The sequence below is a fragment of the Simochromis diagramma genome, unplaced genomic scaffold (genome assembly GCF_900408965.1).
Source record: "Simochromis diagramma unplaced genomic scaffold, fSimDia1.1 OVJJ01000426.1, whole genome shotgun sequence".
NCBI classification, from domain to species: Eukaryota; Metazoa; Chordata; class Actinopteri; order Cichliformes; family Cichlidae; genus Simochromis; species Simochromis diagramma.
In genome coordinates, this window is record NW_024387170.1 from 1,758,701 (window position 1) to 1,784,765 (window position 26,065).

Sequence of the window (26,065 nt, forward strand, 5' to 3'; positions counted from 1 at the left end):
GGAAATATTATGATTACTACCACTAATAATTAATATCAAAAGTAATAGTAGAAGTAGCAATGGAGTTTACTCTGCAGCATCACCTGATATGCGGCTCAGTTAACTTGCCTACATAAAAGCCAAAGTCCCTGTTTTAATAGGAAGACGTGCACAGTGTACATTATTATCATAAAGCTGAGAGCAGAGCTGTCATAGTCTGACTCAGAGTTTCTGTGTTTGGACTTTTTAAATTCATATTTATTAAATATTTGAACCTACGTAGTTTTTGGCTCTCCTCATAGTTGTAATGAGTAGTAGATATCATGATGAATTTAGTCAAAAAACATGTTACAAGATGTTACTAGCCTGTTTTAATTAAAATATTTTTGTGGATCTTAGGACCCCAGATGAAAGCCATGAAAGCACTCCCTGTCTCATAACATAGACATCCAAAAACTCACTGACACTGACAAACAGATAAAGTTTTTGAAATACTGTAAACACTGTGACGTCGGACCCCAACACTTGCACACACACACCGTGGGTATGGTGACCAGAGATGGGCAGTAACGCGTTAACGCGTTACTGTAATCCGATTACTTTTTCAAGTAACGAGTAAAGTAAGGGATTACTATTGCAAAAACGGTAATTAGATTACCGTTACTTTCCCGTAGGAACGCTGCGTTACTGCGTTACTAAAACCGTGATTTTTTGCGAGAATGTCTCATGACAGTGACGTAAGCGAGTGCGACGTTCGTGACAACAGCTCTGTGCAGATCAACAATGGATCATATATTGAGTGTGGGAGAGAGTATGAGCGTGCAGCGTTTAAAGCGTGGAAGTACTGACCTTACTTTGAGTTTGATTCCATAAAAAGTGACAAAAACATTAGTGTCCGCTGGAAGAAACTCTTACAGCAAAAGAACCCTAAACTTCCGAGCAAGCACCGAGTAGCTACGACGTAATGGGAAACTCACAGATAAACTCGCGGATTCTTCCACTGACCGCCGCAGCACACCTGCACCAGGGTAAACCTCCGCCTACCCCTACTCCTGCTTTACAGGTGAAAATAGAGCAAAAGGACCACTGAGTCTTTGACTTTATTTATTTTCTGCTGTGTTTTACTTGCATCTATTTGAAAGACTGAGTGTAAACACACAAAAAAAAAAAATTATGTGCTGGAATGTGCAGAAAATAGGTTTAAATGTTAAACAAATTTCTTCCAGTCAGAGAATGTTGCATATAATTAAATGTTTGCTTGATGCATGAAGTTAAAAGATTAAAACTAATAAAACAAGTTTTAAAAAGAGACTTTTCCATTTGATTACATTTTGTATGATGGATTATGTAGAAAAAGTAGAATTGGGCTGAAAGATCTATCACTTTATCACCTATTCAGGTTGTAAATCGTGTTTTTAAAAAGTAACTAAGTAACTAAGTAACTAAGTAATTAATTACTTTTAAAAATAAGTAATCAGTAAAGTAACAGGATTACTTTTTTGGGGAAGTAATCAGTAATTAGTTACTGATTACTTTTTTCAAGTAACTTGACCAACACTGATGGTGACACACACTTATTTTAATATAGCTGTGTTTTCGGCTTAGAAGCGCGGGACACAGACACTCCCGCTCAGTGGTCACTCCGCTCTCTTTCCTCGACTGTCACCGAAACATAAGAAGAGTCACAATCAGTCACTCGTCCCAAACACCTGTTCTAACAATATACTTTTCATGTTCGTACATTATAATATTTATATTGTACGAACGTGATAATTATGTATATTGTAATAACGTGATATTATATTGTTCAAACATGATAGTATATTGTACAAACATTAAAAGTATTATGTTAGAACAATATACTTTTCATGTTATAAAGTGATATAGCTCTATTTTTCTTTTGCCTGGGTGGCAGCTCTACGCTTCCATATCCGAGGCTTTTCAATGTGACCTCACAAAATTATCACGACTACAACAACCATGAAAAGAGTTGGATGGACTTTGCTGCTCAATTACAGCTGCCTGGTTAATGTTTTTTTTATTAGTAATTTAGCAAAGTTTATGGTGGTGGTGTGTGTCTGTGTGAGCGAGTGAAAGACAAAGAGGGAGAGCGAGAGACAGATTTTGTATGATAAGCTTCATGTTATGGACGCACAGTTTGAGCACTCAGGTCGCATCAGAGCATCGGGCCGTATAGTGTGAGACCTGCGTCGTGACCTATGAACTTCTAACCCCTGAGATTCAATTGTACAGTTTGAGCAGGAGCTGAATAACGCGACTGAAAAAAATCGCAGTGTTTGCCCAGCTTAATGCAGACTGTTTAAACTAAACAAGCTGCTGTTTCACATGATAAACCCTGTCAGCCGCAGTACTGCCTTCTGTTTTAACAGTTAAAGCAGTAGAGACGAGCTGTTTGCATGTGCGTTGAACTCTAGTGTCATTAACCAGGCTAGCTGTTAGCTTATAGCTCACGCTAGCTAACCAGCGAGCAGTTAAAAGGACAGCCGAAGCTGCACAAAACACCCACAAACTTATCTCACTACAACATAGCGCCGAAAATATGACTCGCAGTTCGACACGGCTGCTGTAACATAAGACTGGCATCCAGCTAACCACGGCTAAAAAGATATTTAGAGAAAACTTACCGTTTCTTCTTCACAAATGTACTCAAGTAAAAGTAAAAAGTATCGTGCAAAAAAGGTACTTTAAAAGTATATTTTTTTCAAAAACTTACTCAAGTAAATGTAACGGAGTAAATGTAACTCGTTACTACCCACCTCTGACCGCTAGTCTTTGACTTTATTTATTTTCTGCTGTGTTTCATTTGCATTTATTTGAAAGAGTGAGTGTAAACACAAAAAAATATTTTATTTTATGTGCAGGAATGTGCAGAAAATAGGTTTAAATGTTAAACAAATTTCTTCCGGTCAGAGAATGTTGCATATAATTTAATTTTTGCTTGATGCATAAAGTTAAAAGATTAAAACTAATAAAACAAGTTTTAAAAAGGGACTTTTCCATTTGATTTCATTTTGTATGATGGATTATGTAGAAAAAGTAGAATTGGGCTGAAAGATCTATCGCTTATTACCTACCGTATTTTCACGACCATAAGGCGCACTTAAAAGTCTTAGATTTTCTTCAAAAAGTGCGGCGCGCCCTATAGCGCGGTGCGCCCTATGTGTTGTAAGGAGGATGTAGTAGAGAACACCATGAGAACGTTAAAGGGTGAAGTGTGGGCGTTGATCGTATATACCGGGACAATCGCACATACCTGTATAAAAGAACAGGTATGTGCATTATGCAGGACATCGTTGTTTTAACAACCCTGAAAATGGCAAAGAGACACGCTTACGAAGCACAGTTTAAACTGAAGGCCATCAGCTACGCGGAGGAACATGGAAATCGAGCAGCGGCGAGAGAATTTAAGATTAACGAATCGATGGTTCGCAAATGGAGGAAGCTGGAAAACAAGCTCCGGCAGGTCAAGAAAACGCAGCTGAGTTTCCGCTGACATAAGGCGAGGTGGCTCGAGTTGGAGGAAAGACTCGAGCGGTGGATCATCGAGCAAAGAGCGAGCGGGAGAAGCGTTTCGACGGTCACCATTCGGCTAAAAGCAGTTTCACTAGCTGAAGAGATGAACATTGAACATTTCCAAGAAGGTCCGTCTTGGTGCTTTCGTTTTATGAAACGGTGCCATTTTTCCATCCGGACCAGGACTACGGTAGCGCAGCAACTTCCAGCGGATTATAAGGAAAAGCTGGCCATCTTCCGCTCCTACTGCAGCAAACACATCGGCGACAAAAACATCCAGCCCAGCCACATCACAAACATGGACGAGGTCCCGCTCACTTTTGACATCCCGGTGAGTCACACTGTGGAGAAGAAGGGGACCAGCACGGTAGCGATACGCACAACGGGGTATGAAAAGTCTTCTTTTACTGTTGTGCTTGGCTGCCATGCTAATGGACAGAAACTGCCGCCTATGGTGATTTTTAAGCGAAATACTTTGCCTAAAGAGAAGTTTCCAGCAGAAATCATCATTAAGGCAAATGAAAAGGGCTGGATGGATGAGGAAATGATGAAAGACTGGCTGAGGGAGGTGTATGTAAGGAGACCAGGTGGTTTTTTCCACGCATCACCATCGCTGTTGATCTGTGACTCTATGCGTGCCCATCTCACAGCCGATGTGAAAAAACTTGTGAAGCAAATGAACTGTGAGCTTGCTGTCATTCCGGGAGGCCTGACAAAGGAACTCCAACCACTGGACATCGGTGTGAACCGCCCGTTCAAAGTAAGGCTGCGAGCGGCCTGGGAGCGATGGATGACCGGTGGAGACCACAGTTTCACTAAGAGTGGAAGGCAGCGCCGGGCGAGTTACGCCACAATTTGCCAATGGATTGTAGATGCTTGGGCTAACATGTCTGCTGGCACTGTTGTTCGAGCTTTCGCAAAAGCCGGCATCGTTTCCGAGGAGCCGCACGGCACGGAAAGTGACTCTGACGGTGAAGACAGTGAACCTGGCATGTTTGATGGAGATTTAGCGCAGCTGTTCAATTCAGACACAGAGGATGAGGACTTCGATGAGTTTGATTGATGATAAAAATGTGAGTACCAAACTTTGTTTTGCTCCTGCTTTATTTTTAAATACGCACACTTGTATGCTTGTGTGTTGTTGATGATGACGATTATTGGTAATAAAAATGTGAGTACCAAACTCAGTTTTGCTCCTGCTTTATTTTTAAATATGCACACTTGTATGCTTGTGTGTTGTTGATGATGACGATTACCGGCAATAGAAATGTGAGTAAGGTACCGAATTCAGGTTTGCTCCCGCTTTATTTTTAAATACGCATACGGTACTTGTATGCGCCCTATGGTCCAGTGCGCCTTATGTGTGTGTTAAATACAGTAAGGGCACACATAACTGAGACTGCGCCTTTTAGCACAGTGCGCCTTATGGTCGTGAAAATACGGTACTCAGGTTGTAAATCATTTTTTAAAAAAGTAACTAAGTAACTAATTACTTTTGAAAATAAGTAATCAATAAAGTAACAGGATTACTTTTTTGGGGGAAGTAATCAGTAATTAGTTACTGATTAGTTTTTTCAAGTAACTTGACCAACACTGATTATGTCTGGACATTTAAATGTTGTTTTTTTCTTTGTTTGTTAGCTTAGTGCATCAGTCTACATCCTTTGAAAAAGCAAATGAAAAAGTCCAAACACAGATTATCAGTCTTTGGTCTCAGGTGCGCTGTGTTTAGTTTTGCTTCTCTTGTCTTGCTTTCCTGATGAGTTCCAGCTGTGTTTCCAGATGTTTCCTCTCTGCCCCAATCACCTTTCCGACTGGCCTGAGGGTGTGCCTCAAAGTCTCCCCTGTCTCCCGACTCCTATTTCTAACCTCTTTTTCTTGACTTCAATAAAAACATCACTGAGGTCAAGGAAATGTGGGTAGGAGAATTGGACTGGAGCATGGATCAGCCTGACACTAGTATCTCCTTAGTGTGAAAAGTACTGTTTAATTTAATCTGTGGACTCCCAGGGCCAGATCTTCAGGCCGTGTTTCTTGAACATCGCAAGAACTAGAGGAAGGACAACTTACTCTGTCTGCATGGGGTTGTTATATAGTTTCTCCCCTTCTCCCTCCTCCCTCTCTTTCTCTCTCCAGTCATTGTTGATATGCAGTCAACCAATGTCCAGCCTCTCTCTCTCTCTCTGAGTTTTCACGTACTTTAACTAAGGAGGAGGTTACTTCATTAAAATCACATCATTTCATTTTCTCCTTTTCTATGTTGTACTTTCACACGATTTATCAGTAACTCCATCACATATGAATATAGTTTTCATGTTTCATGCAGTTTATGCTATTTTACTTCAGCAGGATTTATCATAAGTTCAGTCACATGACTACCATAACTCTTTGACAGCTAACGACTTCAACGAATGTTGGAGGCAGAAGTAAGTTCAGGGATTTTTACTTCGTTGTTAGTCCAGTGGTTGACATCTTTTTCCCCATAAAACTAAAAACAGACATAAAGTAAATATTACAAAATGTCTTTCCCTTAACTTATGCTTCTAGGTTATAAACTATAAAATAAACAATAAAATACTATACGACAGCATAACAAGCAAGCTACAATGAAAAATTCCTATTTTCTAAAGCTAAAGTTGGATCAGATTCACAGGATTGGGCTCTGTTGTAACCCTCGGAGGCACTTGCAAGAGAATATTCACTAGAAATGAGCTGAACTATGTGGCTATTGTGAGCCGGATTGACTGCATCAGAAGTACAGGAGACTTTGGCCACACAGACATAATATTTTCTTACTCACCACTCATCCATCACAGAAGCACAAGTGCAAGCACCCAGAACAGGACTTCCGTTGAGAGAGCTACACATGGAATGCACAATGAAAACAGCCCAGAGGTGCATGAGAAAATAATTTTGAACATGAGATGGGCCAAATTTTAATCAAGTGAAACTTTTGATTTTATAAGCTCATTCGTAAAGTTTTTAACTACATCTTGTTTTAATGTGTAACTCCAAAGTTTCTTTGGGTCTCTGGTTTGTTAGGGACTCAGGAGTACCCAGGCCTGTAAGACTTCCTTTGTAAGGTACTCTTTTAAGTTAAAAGCAAAAAGCTAAATGTAGGGTGCCGAGAGCTAAGATTGTACAACTCTCTCTGTTCCAGTTATGCAGGAATCTCCGCGGGTGGGGGTCCGCTGGTCGATTATCAGCCTGAACGGGTTGTCATACAAGGATGCTGGTGAATATCGCTGCCAAGCCCGGAACATGGCAGGAATTTCTGAAGCCCCGATTAAACTGAAAGTCATGGGAATCACAAAACTACCCCATCTTCCAAAGAAGTCCAGAAAGATTTCCTCCAAATCCCCATCAAAGTACAGGAAACCATACCAGATCTCAGCTATCACCAACGTCCCCTCAGTGAAGGATAATCAGATACTATCAAGTATCACACCATTTTCCAGTAACCAGGCCAAGAAACCTCAAAGCCTCGTGACTTTTTTGGAGCACGTTAGAAAATACTAAATGACATCAGCAGATGCAAAGAGACAGGAACATGATATAGATCTAGTCTGTGGCTACCTGACCATTGTAATTTGATTTACTGTTGCTGAAGTTTCTCAGTGTTTGTTACAGAGCAGAGGTCATGGCGGTGGGAAAATAAAGGAAATAAACGTTACTGTTTGTTAAAGCTCTAGTGTTGCAGCAGTTAATGTGAATTACTCGCTAAATAAAAACATAAGACAAAAATGTGCGTGTTGTTTCTGTGATGCAGTCTGCATTTTTGTGAAAAAAAGTTTTATTCAGTTCAGATTTCAAACTGTGTCTGTTTGTGTTCTTGGCAATAAATCTTATACAGGTGAAAAGCCTGTTTATTCCCTTTAAATGGTGCCACATTTATAAGGAAAATGCATTTGTGAGTTGAGCAGCAGAGTTAAGTTTGTGGGATGCACCCATGAAAAACTTCACAAGGCTTCCCTGCAGTGTCAAACACCTTATTCTGCTATTGACTCTTGTTTTGAGCTTTTGGTACCCCAGGCGCTGACAACCAGGTGCCTGATTTGTACCAGATTAGCAGCATATGTGAGCATGGACCCTGCTGCAGTGGTCAGTTTTGTCTTCTCCAAGCAAGACATCTTTGACTGAAGACGCTAGGGCCCATGTCATGGGGCGAATTCAACCTGGCATGCTTCAAAACCAAGATGCAGCATGATGTGGAGGGAGCCCTAGTACCAAATATAAGGCTAAGTTACATATAATGGGGCATGCCAGAGAAGGGCTGGAAAGTGGGCCTCCCACCATGTTTTCTTTACCCTGTCAGCACTTAGGAACCACAGGCAGTCTTCTACAGAGTTGCAGTCAAAGTTTGCAGGACAATATGGCCAACGGGTCTCTACCCAGAGAACTTGGAGAAGACTGCATACAGCCAATCTCCGGTCTCATAGGGCTGCCAGGAGGCCCTGACTGCTCTTCACAGTTAGGCCTGTTTGTGCTGGTGTCGGCAACAAATGCATTAGAACCTGAACATGTGGAAGAAGACAGAGAGAACGCTATGTTGACTTCTAGCGTCAAAAACCCTGAGACAGGCTTTTGTGTTTTTTACCAAAGTATCTCTATTCTCTCTTTCCTTTGAACACGAGTCAGGCGACAGACTTGTAGCCATCAGTTTAGCTGTTCTCATCATCAGAAACCATGTTGTCATTTTGGCAGTATGCTTATTATTGTATTGATGACTGGCAATCATGGCGTCAGCCTGTACCTGTACAGTGTATGAACAGCCACCCACTGAAGCATTTTAATCTAATCTCTCTCAGCCTTATTCACTCATGCAGCTCCATATCACAGCTTTTACTTCACTGTCTGCACTATAAGCTCATTGTGATAATCCTGGTGAAGGTCATGGTAAAACATGCTGTACCTGAGCCCAACAGATTTATGTCTGTGAAAAATAAGACACACAAAAGGTTCATGGCGTCTCATAAACGTCATGAAAGACTCATGACTTTAGACGGGTGATTAAAATTTTGAGTGACAGTGATTGTTGTCTCTTATGCAGATCCTATGCACAGTTCAAGGATAAGGGAGCCATTACATTTACGACTGTCTTATCTGTATGATATAACAGGGCCAATAAATCCACAAAATGCTCACTGTCACATGAGCTGTTTGTTAAACGTTTTTTTTACACTTTAACTACAGTAGAAACAAAACTTACTACATAACGTCCTGATGTCAACACCTTCTATAAAACACTTACATAAATATAATAAGTACATGCTTTCACAAAGATCACAAGTGCTCACTGAAGTCACCTATGGGAGGTTTTGGAAGGTCATGAAATACATAATCAAAAGACCAGAGAAAGTAGAGACTTTCTTTACTTAAGTAGAAACACAGGTTAAAAACTCGTCCAGTAAAAGTTGCAGTAATGAAGCAACTTTTTTTTACTGCCCAGTATAAAACTACACGGTATTTTCATGCGACATTTGAATAAAACAAAGTTTTGCAGGATGTTTCACAATATGAAATCCAATAATGACATCGCATGTAAGCTTTAAATTAGCAGTTTATCAAACATCACTTTAAATCTAACCGCTCTTCTTCCTCTCCGGTCCTGTCTTTATCTTTCTCCTGATCTCTGAGTGAAGTTAACTCTCTTAAAGTGATAGAAACACTAAATATAAAACTCAGTTCATACTCGCTCCTCTTCTATAGAGGTAGCTATAGAAGACGGACACCTGCTCTCCTTCCAACCCACTTCAACCCCTGAGTATAAACACTATGGATGATACTGTTGAACCTAAAATGACTAGCCTGCTTTCAACATGTAATCAAGCAGAAAGTACGGATATTTGTGTAAAGATGGAGGGAGTAAAAGTAAAGTTGCTAGAAAAATAAATACTCAAGTACAGCACAGATACCTGAAATTTCTACTTAAGTACAGCAAATACAGCAAGTATTTGTAAGTTTTTACTTTCCAAAAGACACATTAGTTGAGGCTATTCAGCCTACCAGATTTGTGTGTGTGTGTGTGTGTGTGAATGGACAACTCCCCACTTCAAAATGTCTATCTACTACCACTATAAACTATAGTACTATATACTACAAACTATAACAAACAAACGTAACACTTACTGTAGTTCCAGTGCACACTTTGTACTGGGTATTTCTCTGGGTGTGTTCCTAATATTAGGAATTTGTGCATGAACACCCTTACATATCCTAGACTTAGCTGTAGTAGATTTCAATGAAAATTCTACACCGTGATTAGTTTTCCAGTCAAAACATCATCTCTGTGGACAGAAATGATAGAAATTGATATTTCAGTAATGTCTTTTCCAGAGTTCACAGAACTGAGCAGGGGAAGAATATTTGTGGAAATTCTACCGTGGCTCAGTTCAATAAAACCATTGTTTTGGCTTCACATACGTCTCTGTTGCAGTCACTGTTTTGACCAAAGACCACATGCTGACTCATGTCCAGATCATAGAGTGTTTCTGCAGTGTATGCACTGTAAGAAGACAGATTGTACTGCGCTGAAGCCGCTTTGAAATTTGACTCTGATGCTTCAAATTCAAACCAGACAACACTTTGACATGCACAGTGGTTCACATGTTAGATGTAGGCATCATGTGTATTGTTTAGTTTCACGTGAGAACAACACGTTCAGTTTTGCAGCTTAGCATAGTTGATAAAAAAAATAACTTTAGCTGCTGATTTACAGGAAGATTGTAGATGTTTAACAGGAGGTGTGCTGAAAGCTCAAAGGACAGATTAAATCCTTCCGATTTCTGGCCGTCTGAAAGATTGATACTCTTCACTTCTCATTTTTCTCTCCACCCCTCAGCACCACAGAGGCAAGCCTTGATTCAGTTCACACAGCTAATTCAGCAGCCAAAGCCTGCAGCTCTGACCTCTGGTCAGCTAAACACTTTACCTTTAGAAAGCTGTGTTTTGTTTTTTGGTTGTTTTTTTTTGTCAGGTGGACTTTTCATTTTGGGAGTTACCATGGTTGACAGCTTGAACATGGAGAAGCCAGAGAAGCGTTACTTTATTCGACGCAAGCATGCAGTCATCATCTGCATAACAGTGGTGTTGTGCTGTTTGGCAGTGGGCCTCGGGGTGGGTCTCTCTCGATCAAACAACACCACTCCTGCTGCCACCACCACACCAGCCCCCACAGCGGGGCCTACCCAGCCCCCTTCACCTGGCAGAGGGCCCTGCCTGCCTTCCACTGACTCCAGTGGGGACTGGAGGAATTTCCGCTTACCTGACTATGTGAATCCCGTCCACTACAATCTGCACCTGGAGCCGAACTTAGAGGATGACACCTACACAGGCACTGTTGATATCCAGCTTGAAGTAACCAAGCCCACCCGTCATCTCTGGCTCCACATCAGGGAGACATTTGTCAGTACCTTGCCAAGGTTGAAGGTGCTGAGTAGCCAAGGAGGACAGAGGGAAGTGGCAGTGAAAAGCTGCTTTGAATACAAAGCTCAGCAGTATGTGGTGGTGGAGGCCACAGAGGAGCTGCCTGTCCTGGACACAGGGGATGTATACACCCTCAGTCTAGACTTCCAGGGTTGGCTCAATGGCTCTTTGGTGGGATTCTACAGAGTTACCTACATGGAGAATGGAATCACCAAGTAAGTCATGTGATTCAGTTCTGTCACAAACATACACAAACATCTTTATTAATCAAGAATTAGAAAAGAACAGAGCAAGAAGGCATAAGACATATGAAATAGTTGCATCTTTCAAGAAAATTCAGAGTCGCCTTACAGTCTTTTCTGGAGGTATTAATAGGTGTTAAATAAAACTTGTCTTCTGAGAAGCAACCAAGAGCAGGTTTATGATGGTTGTAAAAATTGGTGTTATCTGGTTTTATCTTGGATAAAAACCAGAGTCGTTGGTTGTGGCTCAGGAGGAACAGCAAGTCTTCTACTAACTGTTTCTTTCCTGGATCCTTAAGCAACACAGATATCGTCCACATGACTGCGGCTGTGGTCAGTGGATGTGGATAATTAATGGATCCTGCCCTCTGCATCACTCATTGGACATGGAGCTGAAAACTTTCTCTGACATCTCTTTCAGATTTGCTATCACAAGAACAGATACAGAATATCTTTACCACTGTATACCAGAACATCATTTTAGACTTAGTCTAGTCATCCTATCATATTTCACTTTACATACATATTTACTGATGACTTTACTTGTATTTCTTATGTAGCTGAGCTCCTTCTTTGATGGAATTTCTACACTAAAGAGGTCCAGGTCATTTTGTTCTATGACATATTTTATTGAGGTAGACTGTAGACTGTAACGTGGCTTAAATATTTAAAAAAAGGTAAAAACTATCAATAGAAGACTTTTTATAATTCACCAGCTATTTGGTCTTTACTTCTTCAGAGTCACTACATTATGTGGGATTTAAACAGATGTACGTTTTGGTTATGCGTCCTACTTTAAATGGAAAACCCCTGTAGTCTCCTGGTACTGCTGGGATTGGCATCTGGTACTTTTGTTTTCATTAGCTTGTATAGAACTAACTGAACAAAATAACTGAAAGATGTTATTAATCAAATATGACTGTTCTAAACTTAACTCTCTAGTTTAAATTGTCACATATTATTAGTTTTCAAAGTAAAATTTGCTGAAAAAGATTGTAGAACATTTGGTTTCAAACAATCTCCAATAATAAAGTTACATTTTCCAATAATCTGTCCTCGATTTGAACACCAGAAAGATTGCAGCTACGGATCACGAGCCAACGGATGCCCGCAAGTCTTTTCCCTGTTTTGATGAACCTAACAAGAAAGCCACTTACACCATCTCAATAACTCATGATGTTAATTACAACGTACTGTCCAACATGCCAGTAGAGGTAAGTCAGCATGTGTGTTTACCATCACAATAGACTTTATGTGCTGTATTTAAATTGGAAACAATTGGTATTTGTGTAAAAGTACAGTGAGTAAAAGTTGTAGAAAAAGTATACATGCCTGAAAATGCAAAACAGTCAGTGGTGAATTTAGGTAATCTCAGTTTCACTGAACGCGCTCCTGTGATTGGCTGGCACATCATGGAATGGTTGGGGGTTGTTGTCCAGCGTTATATTTATCTTGGACAATATCAGCCTGATGGATGTTGTCCCAGCATGCAACAGCATCCACACTCGCCACAAATGACTCATAGAAAATCCTAAGCATTGTCCAACAGATGTTGAAAGACCCCAGCTGCCTTGCGAAATAGAGACAGCTCTGGCCCTAACTGTAGAGTTCATTAGTAGTCAAGCATGAACAGAGGAAAACTGATTTTTTTAAAAAGTCGCAATGATTTACTGTAATTTGATACATTTTTAAACCTTATAATGTTTTAAATGATATTTACCAATTTTCCAGTAGATTTCTATGCATTTTAGTATTTTCAAGGTCAACAACTGTTTTGGTGTTAGGCACTTTACATGCCAGTTGTTTAATAGGGAGGAAGCAAGAAAATCCTCTCACTTAAGCTAGCTGTGTCTTCATGCATTATCATCCTTTGCACCCATTAGCATAACATCGTCTATCTTAGCATGTGATAAAAAAATTCAGTTGGTGTGGTGGTGAGTGATTTAGGTTGACATTTTTTACCATCTAACTGAGTGTAGTGTAAACCTTGTATGTACACCTGTCACAGATGACAGTTACACAGTCAAGGTCATGTTTATCAGTTCCTGCAACAGGACGATCTCATCTCAAAGCACAACTGTTGAGATGGTGCTCTTCTTGTGATAATAGGGCAGAAAATCCAAATAAATTTTTGCTGTCTATCTCCAGGGCTCCCCTCAGCAACTACCAGGCAATAAAATCAAAACCACCTTTCAGAAGTCTGTTCCAATGAGCACCTATTTGGTATGTTTTGCTGTGCACCAGTTTGCCTATGTAGAGAGAACTTCAGCCAGAGGAATTCCCGTGAGTTTACATTTATATGCCACTATTGCAGAGTATTGATAAGATTCATTAATTCACACTGTTGGATTTATACTGTCACACACTTTTTTTGTATTTTTCATTCTTTTGCAGTTGAAAATCTGGGCCCAGCCAAGTCAGATCAGCACAGCTTTGTATGCAGTAAATGTAACCAAGCTCATTTTTGACTATTTTGAGGAATATTTCAACATGACATACTCCATCTCAAAATTGGGTAAATGGAACACTAACCAACTTCTGTGATATGAAACAAAAAACAACAACAAAAAAATCTGCCTCTGAGCCCAAGGCGGGTGGTATGTGTGTTAGCCTAAAGCTCGGGACCTCTGACGGGCTGGGAAGTTTGAGGGTTCTGCATATCACTTAGCTATTTCTTGGACTGCACTCTTCTGGGCAGAGACCTGTGATATGTGCTTAGAATCTGCTGCAATAACTCTTCCAGTGCAGGGGATCCCGGGACCACTTTGGATATATCCTTCCACATGGATTTGGTGCTTGGGGCCTGTTCTTATGCTGCCATGACCAGAGGCTGAGTGCTGTCCTTATGATGCCATCCTCTTCCTCTGTCCCTCGATAGTGTAAACCCATGATGTCTTGACATGATTGGCAGATGCTTATTATTCCATCTGGGTATCTAATGACTGATAGGGTGTATGTATTGATGGTTTGGATCTTATCAATACTGTTCTGGCTTCTCAGCTCCCTTCTTGCGTTATTTGGCTGTTATTGACCTTCATGCCTTTTTATCATGGTTCCTGTTGACCTGTGGAATACCTAGGTACTTGTATACAGTGGGTAAAATAAGGATTGAACATGTCACTAGTGTTATAAGAAAATATATTTCTAAAGGTGCTATTAATATGAAATTCTCACCAGTCCGTAAAAACCCATCCAATCTAGACAAAGAAATCAAGCCATAGATGTTCACAAATAAAGTATGGTAAAGAGAAACGACACAAGGAAAAAGCATTGAGATGTATTTATTACTTAATTTAATAACTTTTGTTGATGATGATGGCTTCAAGACACCTCGTATATGGAGAAACTAGCTGCATGCATTGCTCAGATGTAATTTTGTCCTATTCATTCACACAAACAGTTTTCAAATCCTGAAGGTTCCACCGTCTATGTACTCTGAGATTTAGTTCATTCCATAGATTTTTACTTGGATTCGGGTCAGGTCATTAGCTGGGTCATGCTAGCAGCTTTCTTTTCTTTCTCTGAAACCAACTAACACAGGGGTCGGCAACCTGCGGCTCTTTAGTCCTTATACTGCGGCTCTGTGTGGTTTGGAAAAATAAATTAGAAGTAATTAGCTGAAGTGTACTTTATTTATATTAGTTCTTTTTTAACTTGTAGTTCTAAATTGTTAGATTATTGTGATATTGAAATATAAAAAATACAATTATATTCTATTATTTCTTCATCGCTCAAAATAAGCGTCACACTCGCGGAAGCCGGTGTACCGGCCGAAACGCCTGCATTTATCGAGACTTTCAACCCCAGGTAGGCCAGTTATGGATCTTCGGATCCACATTATGTCAGCGGCTATTCTCCACTATGAACTATGTTAAAAACAAACACCGCTCAGAGGTTCAGGAGCAGAAGTCCCATTGTAAACATATCACGGCAGACCCGACGATGTTTGCATGACAATGTTTCTTTATTGGCCACTTTTCACACACGGTTGTTGTGCGCACACAGCTGGCTGTAGCTTTTCAGCTCACAGCCCGACACACACCAACACAACAGCAGAGAGAGCACAGACTTTAAGGCGTTGTTAGATGTCTGTCTTTGTGATGTTGACTGGTTCTTGTTCTGGGAGGTTGTTGTGGTCTGCTGTCCACTAGCCACTTGGTGTTGGTGTCGTGTGTTGCCGTCTGTTTTCGGGGATATTCTTACAGAATTGTTCTGTTTGAGCTCTGTGTGAGTCAGCCCTCATAACATTCTTCCCTTGTAGTTGAGAGTATACCTTGGATGGATCTTTGGAGAACAGGCAATTTATTCTGTTGGCCAATGTTTCCTTGCTGTATCTCTTTAGCCTACTGGTCAGAGCTGTGAGACTTTTATCAGAAACTCAGCTGGAATAATAATATGGCAACAGGAGGAGATAGATGCCACTGATGGCAAGACATGAAAACGCCCTACAGTGCACACTTGAAGCTTAACACCCTAAGGCTCCATGTGGAAAGAGGAAGGGTGAGAATTAGTGAGCATGCAAGCCACAATCCAGGATGAAATATGGGGCATACAGAGGTCAGAGTTTGAGGAAAAACACACACATACCAGCCTCCAGTGGGAGAGAGGGAGATTTTTTTAAATTTGTTTTAACTCTGTCTCTCTGTGTTTTTTTTTTTTTTTTTTAAATAAATCCCCCTCTCGCCCCTGCTGGGTTTTTTTATAACATCTCGGATGTTGCTCCTGGGATCTGCTGGGGCCACTCGCCTAGCTTGGGGGTCACTGCACCGAGCGCTCTGTGTACCACTGGGACCGCTCTTACCTTCACGCTCCACATCTTCTCGAGTTCTTCTCTGAGCCGTTGGTATTTCTCCAGCTTCTTGTGTTCCTTCTTCCTGATGTTGCTGTTATTCGGTATTGCTACGTCTATCACTACGACCGTCTTCTTCTGTTTGTCTAACACCACAATGTCCGGTTGGTTAGCCACCACCATTTTGTCTGTCTGTATCTGGAAGTCCCACAGGATCATACCACAGTCATTCTCCACCACCCTTGGGGGCGTCTAGCATTTTGACCTCAGGACTTCCAGTCCATACTCGGCACAGATGTTTCTGTATACTACGTATACTACTATGTCTTTCCTAGTGTGATGGACCTCAGCTTCTATGGATCTTGTGCTCGGAGCTTGTTCCTGTGCTGCCATGATTAGTGCTTCTGTGCTGTCTTTCAGTCCAGCTTTGTCCAGCCACTGGTAGGATTTCTCGATGTCAGCCACTTCCTCTATTCGCCAGTGGTACATACCGTGCAGGGGCCTGTCCTTCCATGATGGTTCCTCTTCTTGCTCCTTTTTCTTGGGTTTCTGCTGCCTGAGATATCCACTGGGCATGTGGTCATTTGTGGCCATCTTTCTTATGTACTCGTTATTATCCCGCAGGGTACCTGAACACAGGCAGGGCGTAGGTATTGATAGCCCAGATCAACCGTTCAGTAAGCTATCACGCCCATGATCGGATTCCCTGCTGGGATAATAAGCTGGCCAAAGAAGGAGACGGAAGCCACTGACATCAAGACCAGGAAGCTCCTGACCATGCACGGAGGGTTTCACCCCAAGTCCAGCACCCCGAGGCTGTACTCAGGCAGCAGAAACCCAAATAAGAGGAGGAAGAGGAGGAACCATCATGGAAGGCAGATAGAGGAAGTGGCTGACATCCAGAAAGCCTACCAGTGGCTGGACAAAGCTGGACTGAAAGACAGCACAGAGGCACTAATCATGGCAGCACAGGAACAAGCTCTGAGCACAGATCCTGCTGTGATAGGCTGGGGTTTATCACAGCAGGCAAGACCCCAGGTGCAGGCTGTGTAACGATGCCCCTGAGACAATCCAGCACATAACAGCAGGGTGCAAGATGCTAGCAGGCAGGGCATACATGGAACGCCATAACCAAGTGGCTGACATAGTGTACAGGAACATCTGTGCCGAGTATAACCTGGAAGTCCTGAGGTCAAAAATGGGAGATGTCCCCAAGGGTGGTGGAGAATGACCGAGCTAAGATCCTGTGGGACTTCCAGATACAAACGGACAAACTGGTGATGGCTAACCAACCGGACATAGTGGTGTTAGACAAACAGAAAAAGACGGCCGTAGTCATATACTTACTTTATACTTTATTGATCCCTGTGGGGAAATTCCTCTCTGCATTTAACCCATGCACTCAGTGAAGCAGTGGGCAGCCATTGGGTACCACAGGGTAGCCGTTTAGTGGATTCAAACCCCCAACCTTCCGATCACAGGGCCACCACTCTACCTACTGAGCTATCCCTGCCCCTAGATAGATGTAGTGATGACAGAAACATCAGGAAAGAGGAACACGAGAAGCTGGAGAAGATATGGAAGGTGAAGGTAACAGTGGTCCCAGTGGTCATCGGAGGTAATCATGTATATGTGTGTGTGGTGATTTGTACCTCTCTGCTGTTTGGATCCAGATAAGATAGCCATTCCTGACTTTGGTACTGGTGCCATGGAGAACTGGGGTCTTATCACCTACAGGGAAACCAACTTGCTTTATGATGAAAACCAGTCATCCTCTTACAACAAGCAGCGAGTTGCCAGTGTCATCGCACATGAACTGGTTCACCAGGTAATGTTTTGATCTATTTTGATTTTATAGAGAAATAAACCTTTTTCCTGAAAATATTTTCTTCCACTTTGCTAAATTGCATACTTTATATTTTGTGCTTGAATGTAGTGACTAAAAGAAACATTTTAGAATGAATTACGTACCACTGAAATGCCAACTTTATGATACAATTCAGTTTAATTCAAGTCAGTTTTACTGAGCAAGAAATTAAGGAGAATGTGTGACTAGAATCTCACTCTTGGTAAAGAGTGAAGGGGAACTGGGAAGGGGACCAGAGAAAACGACAGAGTCCAACATTAATTTGGGTCATAAACTAACATAGTGAAGCTCTGTAGGGCAAGCTCAGCCCGCTCAGCGGGGATTTCATCTTATGGTTAATAACAGAGCGGATCATGTGTCTTTTTCTTCTTCTATGGCAAACATTGTTTGAATTTTTAGACTGTTTTGATAGAGTTTGGGTGTTTTTGGTAGAGTTCTATAACATCAGTATTAAACATCACTAGTCATTCATCCTAATTTAAATTTTATGCGGCTAAGAGGAACAAGCATAAAACAGTAGCTCCATCATGGAGCCACTCTTGTTTGAACCAAGTTTTCTTGGATGAGAGAAAACTGGGAATACCAGTTTCTGTAAGCGTCGGGGTAGAGGTAGAGCAGCTCATCTGCTAATTGAAAGGTTGTTCAGACTGGCTGCTTCAATCTGATCCTTGGGCAAGATAAGGAACCCTAAGTTGCTTTCCGATGCATTCATCAGAACGGAAATGTTAAATATAAAGGATAGAAAAAAGTGTTTTTATGAATGGCTGAATGAGGCATGTAGTATAAAGAACTTAAAGAACTTAAGTAAAGTACAAAAGTGCCAGTCTGTTGACCATTTTTACTTGTTTACTTTGATTGTGACTTGGTCTTTGGTTAGTTCAGGCCTCTACAGTATGTCACAATTCAGCAGTTGCAAGCGCAAAGACTCATTTGAGAATCCAGAGGTATAATTTAAAAATTCTTTATATGTTCTTCAACCTTTTGCATGATGTACATGATTCATTGCAACATATCAGATATTTGACAGGAATGGATGAGTTTTTCATTTAAAATTGCAGTTAAGTTGATGTTTACAAAACCCTCTTCTTACATGTTTTGAGCAATAAAGCTTTTACAGGGTAGTGCACTGCTGTGTTGGAATACTGAAGACAACTGTGCACCACTTTTTATTCACCGGTCTGCATTAGGTTTATATGGTGTTATTTTTGTGCCTCTATTCTGAGCACACGTTAAAAAAATGCAAGGGCAAATGTTGCATTTTGAGGAGAAAATTATTTTGAGTGAAGAAAAGTTTAATTTGAGCGAACAAAATTCATTTCTGCGAACAAGAAATGTATTTCAGTGTTTGCTATCATCCATATGCACACACGGTAACAGCCCCTCTCGCTCAGTTGTTGGCATTTGCTCTGTGTGCTCACAGACATCTGCAGACCTGCTCTCAGCATCTCTGCTCCCTGCGCGCTCAACTCTCTGTACACCGTTATAAGTGTGCCACAAAAACAACCAATCACAGACTTGGATGCAAAAATTCTGATTGGCTGTTACGGTCTCCAATCAACTCGCTAGCTACTGCATTCCTACTGCTACTGCAGTTAGTATGTTTACTTATTTTATTTTGAAATATATTATTTTTTAAGACCATTGTTGGTTTCAATCTAGTTTTGTGGAGATAAACACAGACGACACGAGATCTCTCAATTATCACTCCTGGTTTATTCACTATCACCACACAACTGAATACTTTGCGCTCCAAAACACAGCAACCATTTCCTGTCCACTGGGGAAGTGGAGCCCTCCAGTGGTCCACCACAGTTTAAACCAAACCACTCCACTGGATTTAGCTACAGCTGTAGCCGTAACAGCCAATCAGAATTTTTGCATCCTAGTCTGTGATTGGTTGGTTTTGTGGCACACTTATAACAATGTAGAGAGAGTTTACGGTGGCCCTGAGAGGCCAAACGAACTGCGACTTAAGAAAACACCAGCAATAAGAAAAACGCTGCAAAAGCACACAAAACACAACAGAAATAGGAAAAAAGAAAATGGAAATTCGTTTTTCCTATTTCCGTATTTGTTTTGTGCGCTTTTGCAATTTCTTATTTTGTGTGGACTCTTGAAACTCATGTCAGTTGTATTTTTTTCAGTGGTTTGGAAATATTGTAACTATGGATTGGTGGGATGACCTGTGGCTCAATGAGGGCTTTGCCAGCTTCTTTGAGTACATCGGAGTGGAATTAGCAGAACCAACCTGGGGCATGGTGAGTTCTCCTTTAAAGGCACATTAAAGATCCACCGAGCTATTACTGCCAGTCACCTGGAAGTTCTCAATACCTGTGTTGCTGTGGTCTTACAGCGAGACATCATGATCATCAGTGATGTGCTTCCTGTCATGGTGGATGACGCTCTGCTGTCCTCTCATCCGATCATTGTAGATGTGTCAACCCCAGCTGAAATCACCTCTGTGTTTGATGCCATCTCATACAGCAAGGTATGAGATCTCTCTGTAAGCACTCAGACAATAAAAGTTAACCATACTGTTACACTACATGCAAACAAGATCCAACATATATCACTCGTGACTGTGTGTGACAGATTAAGCACTTAAGATGAACAGAATAAATACTGGATATTATATTTGAATGGGTGGATGTAGATTGCACTATAAAAGTCCTGTGAGTTGTCAACAATACATTAAAATTGCTCTATGGATATCAGTTGTGAGATTATTTTATCATATGTTATCCTATGCCTATAATCGAAATGCGTGAATTATTATACTGCTGTAAGCCACACCATGCTTCTTATTATAGAGAGTATAATTAGTATGTAGCCGTAGTTCTAGTTTGCATTATGCTTCTGAATGACAAAAGAATGTGAAAATCATTAGACTCATTAGATAGGTTTGTATTAACCTATATTGATTTACTGTGAATGAGTTACTGTTCCATGACATTTCATACTGCTGAGTTAAGAAGAGAATACTGTGTGCAGAGAGCACATTCCACAGGAGCTTCACCCCCTCGTTGGAAGCAGATAAACAGGAAGCCAAGGTCATAACTCAGGCTCACTGAGAGTTAGAGGGTATCTTTAGGCTTTTACGACTAGGTGGGGGTCAACAGAGGCTATAAAGGTTTGAGTAACGCTCCACCCTTTTGAGATTTGCTGTCTCCCCATCCGGATGGTTTGTGCTCTTAAAGTGTTGAATTGTATGGAATAAAGGATTGTTGAGTGAGCATTTATACACCGAGTATTGTTCTTCCTTCAGCCCAAAGATCAAAAGAATTGGGAGGATTTAACACAGTCCATTTACCTTGTAATGAAAATTGTTCAACTTTTTTCCAGGGAGCATCTATTCTCAGGATGCTGGAGGACTGGATGGGCAGAGACGAGTTCAGAGATGGTTGTCGAGTAAGTCATAGACTCACAGCTCTTTTAGTATTTAAAAAATTGATGTTGCTCTTTTGATTAACATTAATTATAATTTCAAATCTCCCAGCAGCTGAGTAATCAAGTCTTTTTCTCTTTCAACAGAAATATTTGAAAGACTTCTATTTCAAGAATGCCAAAACGAGCGACTTCTGGGCATCTCTTGCCAGTGTATGTTTGGACTTGCCCTTCAGTCTGTGCTAGTGTTAAGACTAAGAAAAATACACAATTGCTAAAAGAAAAAGGAAATATTTAGGGTTATTTTCTTAATCATATTAACATTTCAGGAAATTTCTTCAAGCAACTGAAATCCCTAAAAACATCGAGCTGCTAGACTGTTAAAACTGTTATGACCGGCTGTATGCAGGCAGGAATAGGACCCAAGGTGCAGACACTCGGAGACAAAACTTGAACTCAAAACAGCTTTAATGCTAAACTCAAATGTAAAATAACTGGACATATCAAAATAAACTTACACCGGAAGACTGACAGAACACACAGCTAGATAAACAGCAGATCACGACACAGACACAGAGAAACACAGGGCTCAAATACACAGAGGGAGCAATCAGGGAATGGGTAACAGGAGGGAAACACAGCTGCGGCAAATCAGGCCCAACGAGACAAGGGGAAGTGAAACCAGATACATTAACCTCGGACAAGGACCTTCAAAATAAAACAGGAAACATGACACAGACTGAACTAAAGACACAGACTCGCACGCACTGCAACAGAGGGAACAGAGACGTGGGACCAGGGCAGACACTGACTGGACACGGGGACATAGCAACTAAGGATACACAGAGACAAACCATAAGACATGACTCTAACAAAAACCCAAAGAATAGAAATGATAAATAATACAATAAACTCAAAACCCTGGGTCAACGACCCAGGCATCCTAACAGTACCCCCCCCCCAAAGGGCTGGCTCCCAGACAGTCCAAACCCGAACACCAAAACAAAAAACAACAACCAGGGTGGGCGGGGGGGGAAACAGGATGGAGGGCTCGAAACAAACCAAACACAAGGAGCCAGAAACAAAAAAAGTTGCAAACACTGGAGCCCGGAAAGCAGCAGAACAAAAACAGGCTCACGACAGGCGCAGGCGGCCAGGAAAAACAGTTCACCCAAAGTTCAGGGTGGCGGCCCGGAGGCTGACAGCACAATAGTCCAAACCCGGACAGTTCAGGGGGGCGGCCCGGAGGCTGACGGCCCAAGAGCCCAGAAAACAGTTCAGGTGGCCGGGCAGGCGGGAGGCACCGGCGGCGATGGAGCAGGTCAGGAGGCCAGCCGGGCGGGAGGCACCGGCGACGGAGCAGGTCAGGAGGCCGGCCGGGAGGGAGGCACCAGCGGCGACGTAGTTCAGGGGGCCGTCCATGACGGCAATGACATCCAGTCATCGGCCTGGAAAGTGGCCGGACAGGACGTGCACGATGAGCAGGCCAGACAGGACGTGCAGGACGAGCAGGCTGGACAGGACATGCAGGACGAGCAGGCTGGACAGGACATGCAGGACGGACAGGACGTGCAGGACGTGCAGGACCAGATGGCATGGAGACCTCAGGCGCAGACGAAGCTAGACGGAGTGAGACAGGACCAGGCGACGCTGAAGGCGAAGACACGGAGGCTGGACCAGGCGACGCAGAGGCTGAAGACACGGAGGCTGGACCAGACGAGGGTGAAGACTCGGAGGCTGGACCAGACGAGGGTGGCGCTGCCGGCGACGGCGTGGGAGCCGCAGGTTGCTGGACGGGCCCCTCGGACCCTCCAGTGGGAACAGGCGGCTGAAGCGGTTCCTTGGACCCTCCAGCCGGAACAGCTAGCTGAGTAAACAACTGAGGTGAGAACTGAGCAGGTGACTGAGCTGATAGGTGAGCTAAAGTCTGAGCTATGGGGAGAAGTTTAAGATGTATTGACTGTTGTAAAGATGGTAGTAATGGTGGGTAAGGTGGTGGATTAGCAGTAAGCTGAGCTCGTTCCCCTGAGCCACCAGCGAGGTCAGAAACAGGTGCAGGTACGGGTGGTGAAGCTAACTGGTTCCCGGTCATCCTCACTTTGGGAGCCGGGACAGGCACCGTCAACGGCTGGGCCGCTGCTGTCCCCACCCGAGGAGCTAGTACGGGTGCAGCGACAGGCAGAGCCTCAGCCGGCCTGGACACCGGAGCAGGGACAAGCTGGACCTCAGCCTCCCTCACCTGAAGCACTGAAACAGGTGCAGGGGAATGCTGGGCCCGAGCAGGAACACAACAGGGCGAAGGAGCAGGCTCAGCAAACACAGAGTCTTTTTTTTTTTTTTTCTGCCTGTCCCGTTTGGTTCTTTTGCCATAAGAATTATTGTCTAGAGGCGAAGAAAGATGCCCAACGGATTTACTTTACCAAATGGACCATCCCAGCCTTGCCGTAATGGTCTATTTGATTCACCTTTTATTGTTTATTTTATTTATTTTTTATTTTCACTTGCTAGATGCGGGACAGACTTGAATGAGGAAAAGAAAAGGGAGAAAGGAAGAGGGGGAAAAACAGCGGAGAAGAGGGACGGGGATAAAGAGCAAAAAAACAAAAACAACTAAATAAGCAGACAAAAAAAAGTACATATATCAATCACCTGGATCACCTGTTGAGAAAGAAAAAAGAAAACAAGCAGAAGAAAACGAGAGCAATACAATAAACAACATCACGATGATCTATGGGAATATAACAGTAAATACTAAATATTAAACATTATTGTGCAGCACGTAAGATCGACAGCGCACAGTGTGCTTTGAGGTAGGAGCCAAAAAGGGTGTAGTTTGTGTGTGTGAGCACCCGTGTGTACACCTGTGAGCATGGACGCGCTTGTTTTTAAAAGGTTCCTTCATGTAATGATCTGCTAGAGGGTGTGGGGGGGCCACAGCCCCGTCCTCCAGGGCATGAAGCAGGTATGGAGGAGATCAAAACTCCAGACATCCAGAGGCCCCCAGAACACAAGAGACCAAGGAAGACCAACAGAGGGGCACACAGACTCATCTAAAATGTTTGTTAGCTTCCTACCACCACCACGTCTAACAGTCTTAACAGTCTCAACAGTCTCAACAGTCTTTGATTTAACAGTTTTCACAGTCTCAGACTTTACGCGGCCAGGTTTAGAAAAAACAGACTTGGCAAAAGTGGGTTTTAGCTTATTTCCACCACGATGAACAGTATTAGGACTAAAAATCTCAGAGGAATGTATATTGTCATTACCTAGCTCGTGAGGAGCTAAACCAAAACTGGCCTCCCAATCCAAATCATCATCGAGAAAAGAGATCCTGAAGGTGTCTGAGGTGAGATTATAGTCCTTTCTGTTTATTGGCTCAGGAGTGTGGGAAATGTTGTCATTTCGACTCACCACCACAAGTTGCTCAGAATTGTCCATATGACGGCGGCGTGGGCGCCGCTTTCCTCGGGAGGAGCAACGCTGTGTCAAGTTTTCTGAATCTCTTGTTAACGTGATAATTCAAGAAGTAAGAGACACACGATTTTGAAACTGATAATGTTAGGTGCATCTACTAAAGATCACAAACGAGTTCAATTCTCATAGACCTCAACCTCAAGGTCAAGATCAAAGGTCAGGTTTTCTGAATGTCTCGTGAATGCAATAACTTGAGAATGACGTGACGTAGGATTTCAAAATTATGCCATACCTTCTACCAGCTGCATCTACCAGAAGGCTGAGGATTACCACTGGCGGCTGAGAGTAGTTTTAACCTGAGCCAAACTACCAGCATCCCAACCTCGGACATTTACTTAATACAAAGACATTAATATTGATTTATTACAAATATCTTAATCTAAGAGCATTAAAGTGTATTTCAAAAGTATTTACATTTTTCTTAGCACATAGCTAATTTACCCTCTCTGCATCCAGGTGAGTGGGTTGCCGATTGCAGAAGTCATGGATACATGGACCAAACAGATGGGTTATCCTGTGCTGGACCTGTCTGTCTCTGATACGGATGCCAGACTGAGCCAAAAGCGTTTCCTCTTGGACCCCAAAGCTGATACTAGCCAGCCTCCTTCAGATCTTGGGTATGAGAAAGAAAAAAATAACCATGACAGCGACCATCAACAAGTGATGGTCGCTGTCATGGTCCTCGGGTCATTGACCCAGCATTTGTGTCTCAGTATTTGTCCTCGTTCTAGTTAGTATTTAGTTGCAGTTTGTTTAGTGGTGGTTTTAGTTGAATTTTCTCAGCATTTATAAGTCTTATGTGTTTTGTGGCTCTTTGTGGATTTTATTCTTGAGTTTTAGTTTTTATTTTTAGTTTCTCGTGATCTGCAGGTTACTAAGGTAGTCATTAGCTTATGTGTATTTGTACCTCAGGTTTCCTCTTGCCCTCAGTGCTGTGTGCTCTACTGTGCCATGTTCTTTTCCTGTCATCCGACTGACTTTGTTACTGGCTCCAGCTCTGTCATTATTGGTATTTTGTGTTTCTGGGGTAGAAATTACACTGGACAGAAATGCAGAATTTGCTGCTTTAACAATTTTCTGATATTTTGATAAGCAGTCCACCAAATCAGTGGTCCTCAACCCCTGGCCCAAGGACCGGTACCAGTCCGTGAGTCGTTTGGTACCAGGCCGCAGGAGTTGAGGCTCGGGTGTGATATTTAGGGTTTTCAGGATTTTTATCGTTAACTCGGTTTTCCTGGGTCTTTTCCCATGTTGTAGTTGTGTGTCTTATTTTGAAAGAAATATTTACACGTTACCATAGCGACCAGAGAGCATAAAGTGGCAGAGAGGAGGATGTTACTCTCAGTGTTGTTGGAGCATTTGATCGTATCA

At 42.2% G+C, this 26,065-nt stretch overlaps 2 protein-coding genes across 5 annotated transcripts in view; both read left to right on the top strand.

The window, feature by feature from the left end:
* lrit3b (leucine-rich repeat, immunoglobulin-like and transmembrane domains 3b) overlaps positions 1–9,008 on the top strand; it is a 34,934-nt gene extending 25,926 nt beyond the window's left edge. Inside the window, exons 6-7 of one of the 4 annotated variants that reach the window (XM_040049091.1) lie at positions 6,556–6,596; positions 6,674–6,789. In XM_040049091.1, the coding sequence (XP_039905025.1) occupies positions 6,556–6,581 (26 nt within the window). In that variant the 3' untranslated portion in view covers positions 6,582–6,596; positions 6,674–6,789. Of the gene's footprint in view, positions 1–6,555; positions 6,597–6,673 lie in introns of all 4 variants that reach the window. The other 3 variants (XM_040049090.1, XM_040049088.1, XM_040049089.1) reach the window with 3 other exon arrangements.
* A 750-nt stretch (positions 9,009–9,758) lies between these two features.
* LOC120744590 (glutamyl aminopeptidase) overlaps positions 9,759–26,065 on the top strand; it is a 31,985-nt gene continuing 15,678 nt past the window's right edge. Inside the window, exons 1-10 of the mRNA XM_040049086.1 lie at positions 9,759–11,153; positions 12,253–12,394; positions 13,329–13,463; positions 13,575–13,695; positions 17,643–17,797; positions 19,981–20,094; positions 20,190–20,324; positions 21,179–21,244; positions 21,368–21,433; positions 25,151–25,311. Coding sequence (XP_039905020.1) covers positions 10,243–11,153; positions 12,253–12,394; positions 13,329–13,463; positions 13,575–13,695; positions 17,643–17,797; positions 19,981–20,094; positions 20,190–20,324; positions 21,179–21,244; positions 21,368–21,433; positions 25,151–25,311 — 2,006 coding nt within the window. The 5' untranslated portion in view covers positions 9,759–10,242. The remainder of the gene's footprint in view (positions 11,154–12,252; positions 12,395–13,328; positions 13,464–13,574; positions 13,696–17,642; positions 17,798–19,980; positions 20,095–20,189; positions 20,325–21,178; positions 21,245–21,367; positions 21,434–25,150; positions 25,312–26,065) is intronic.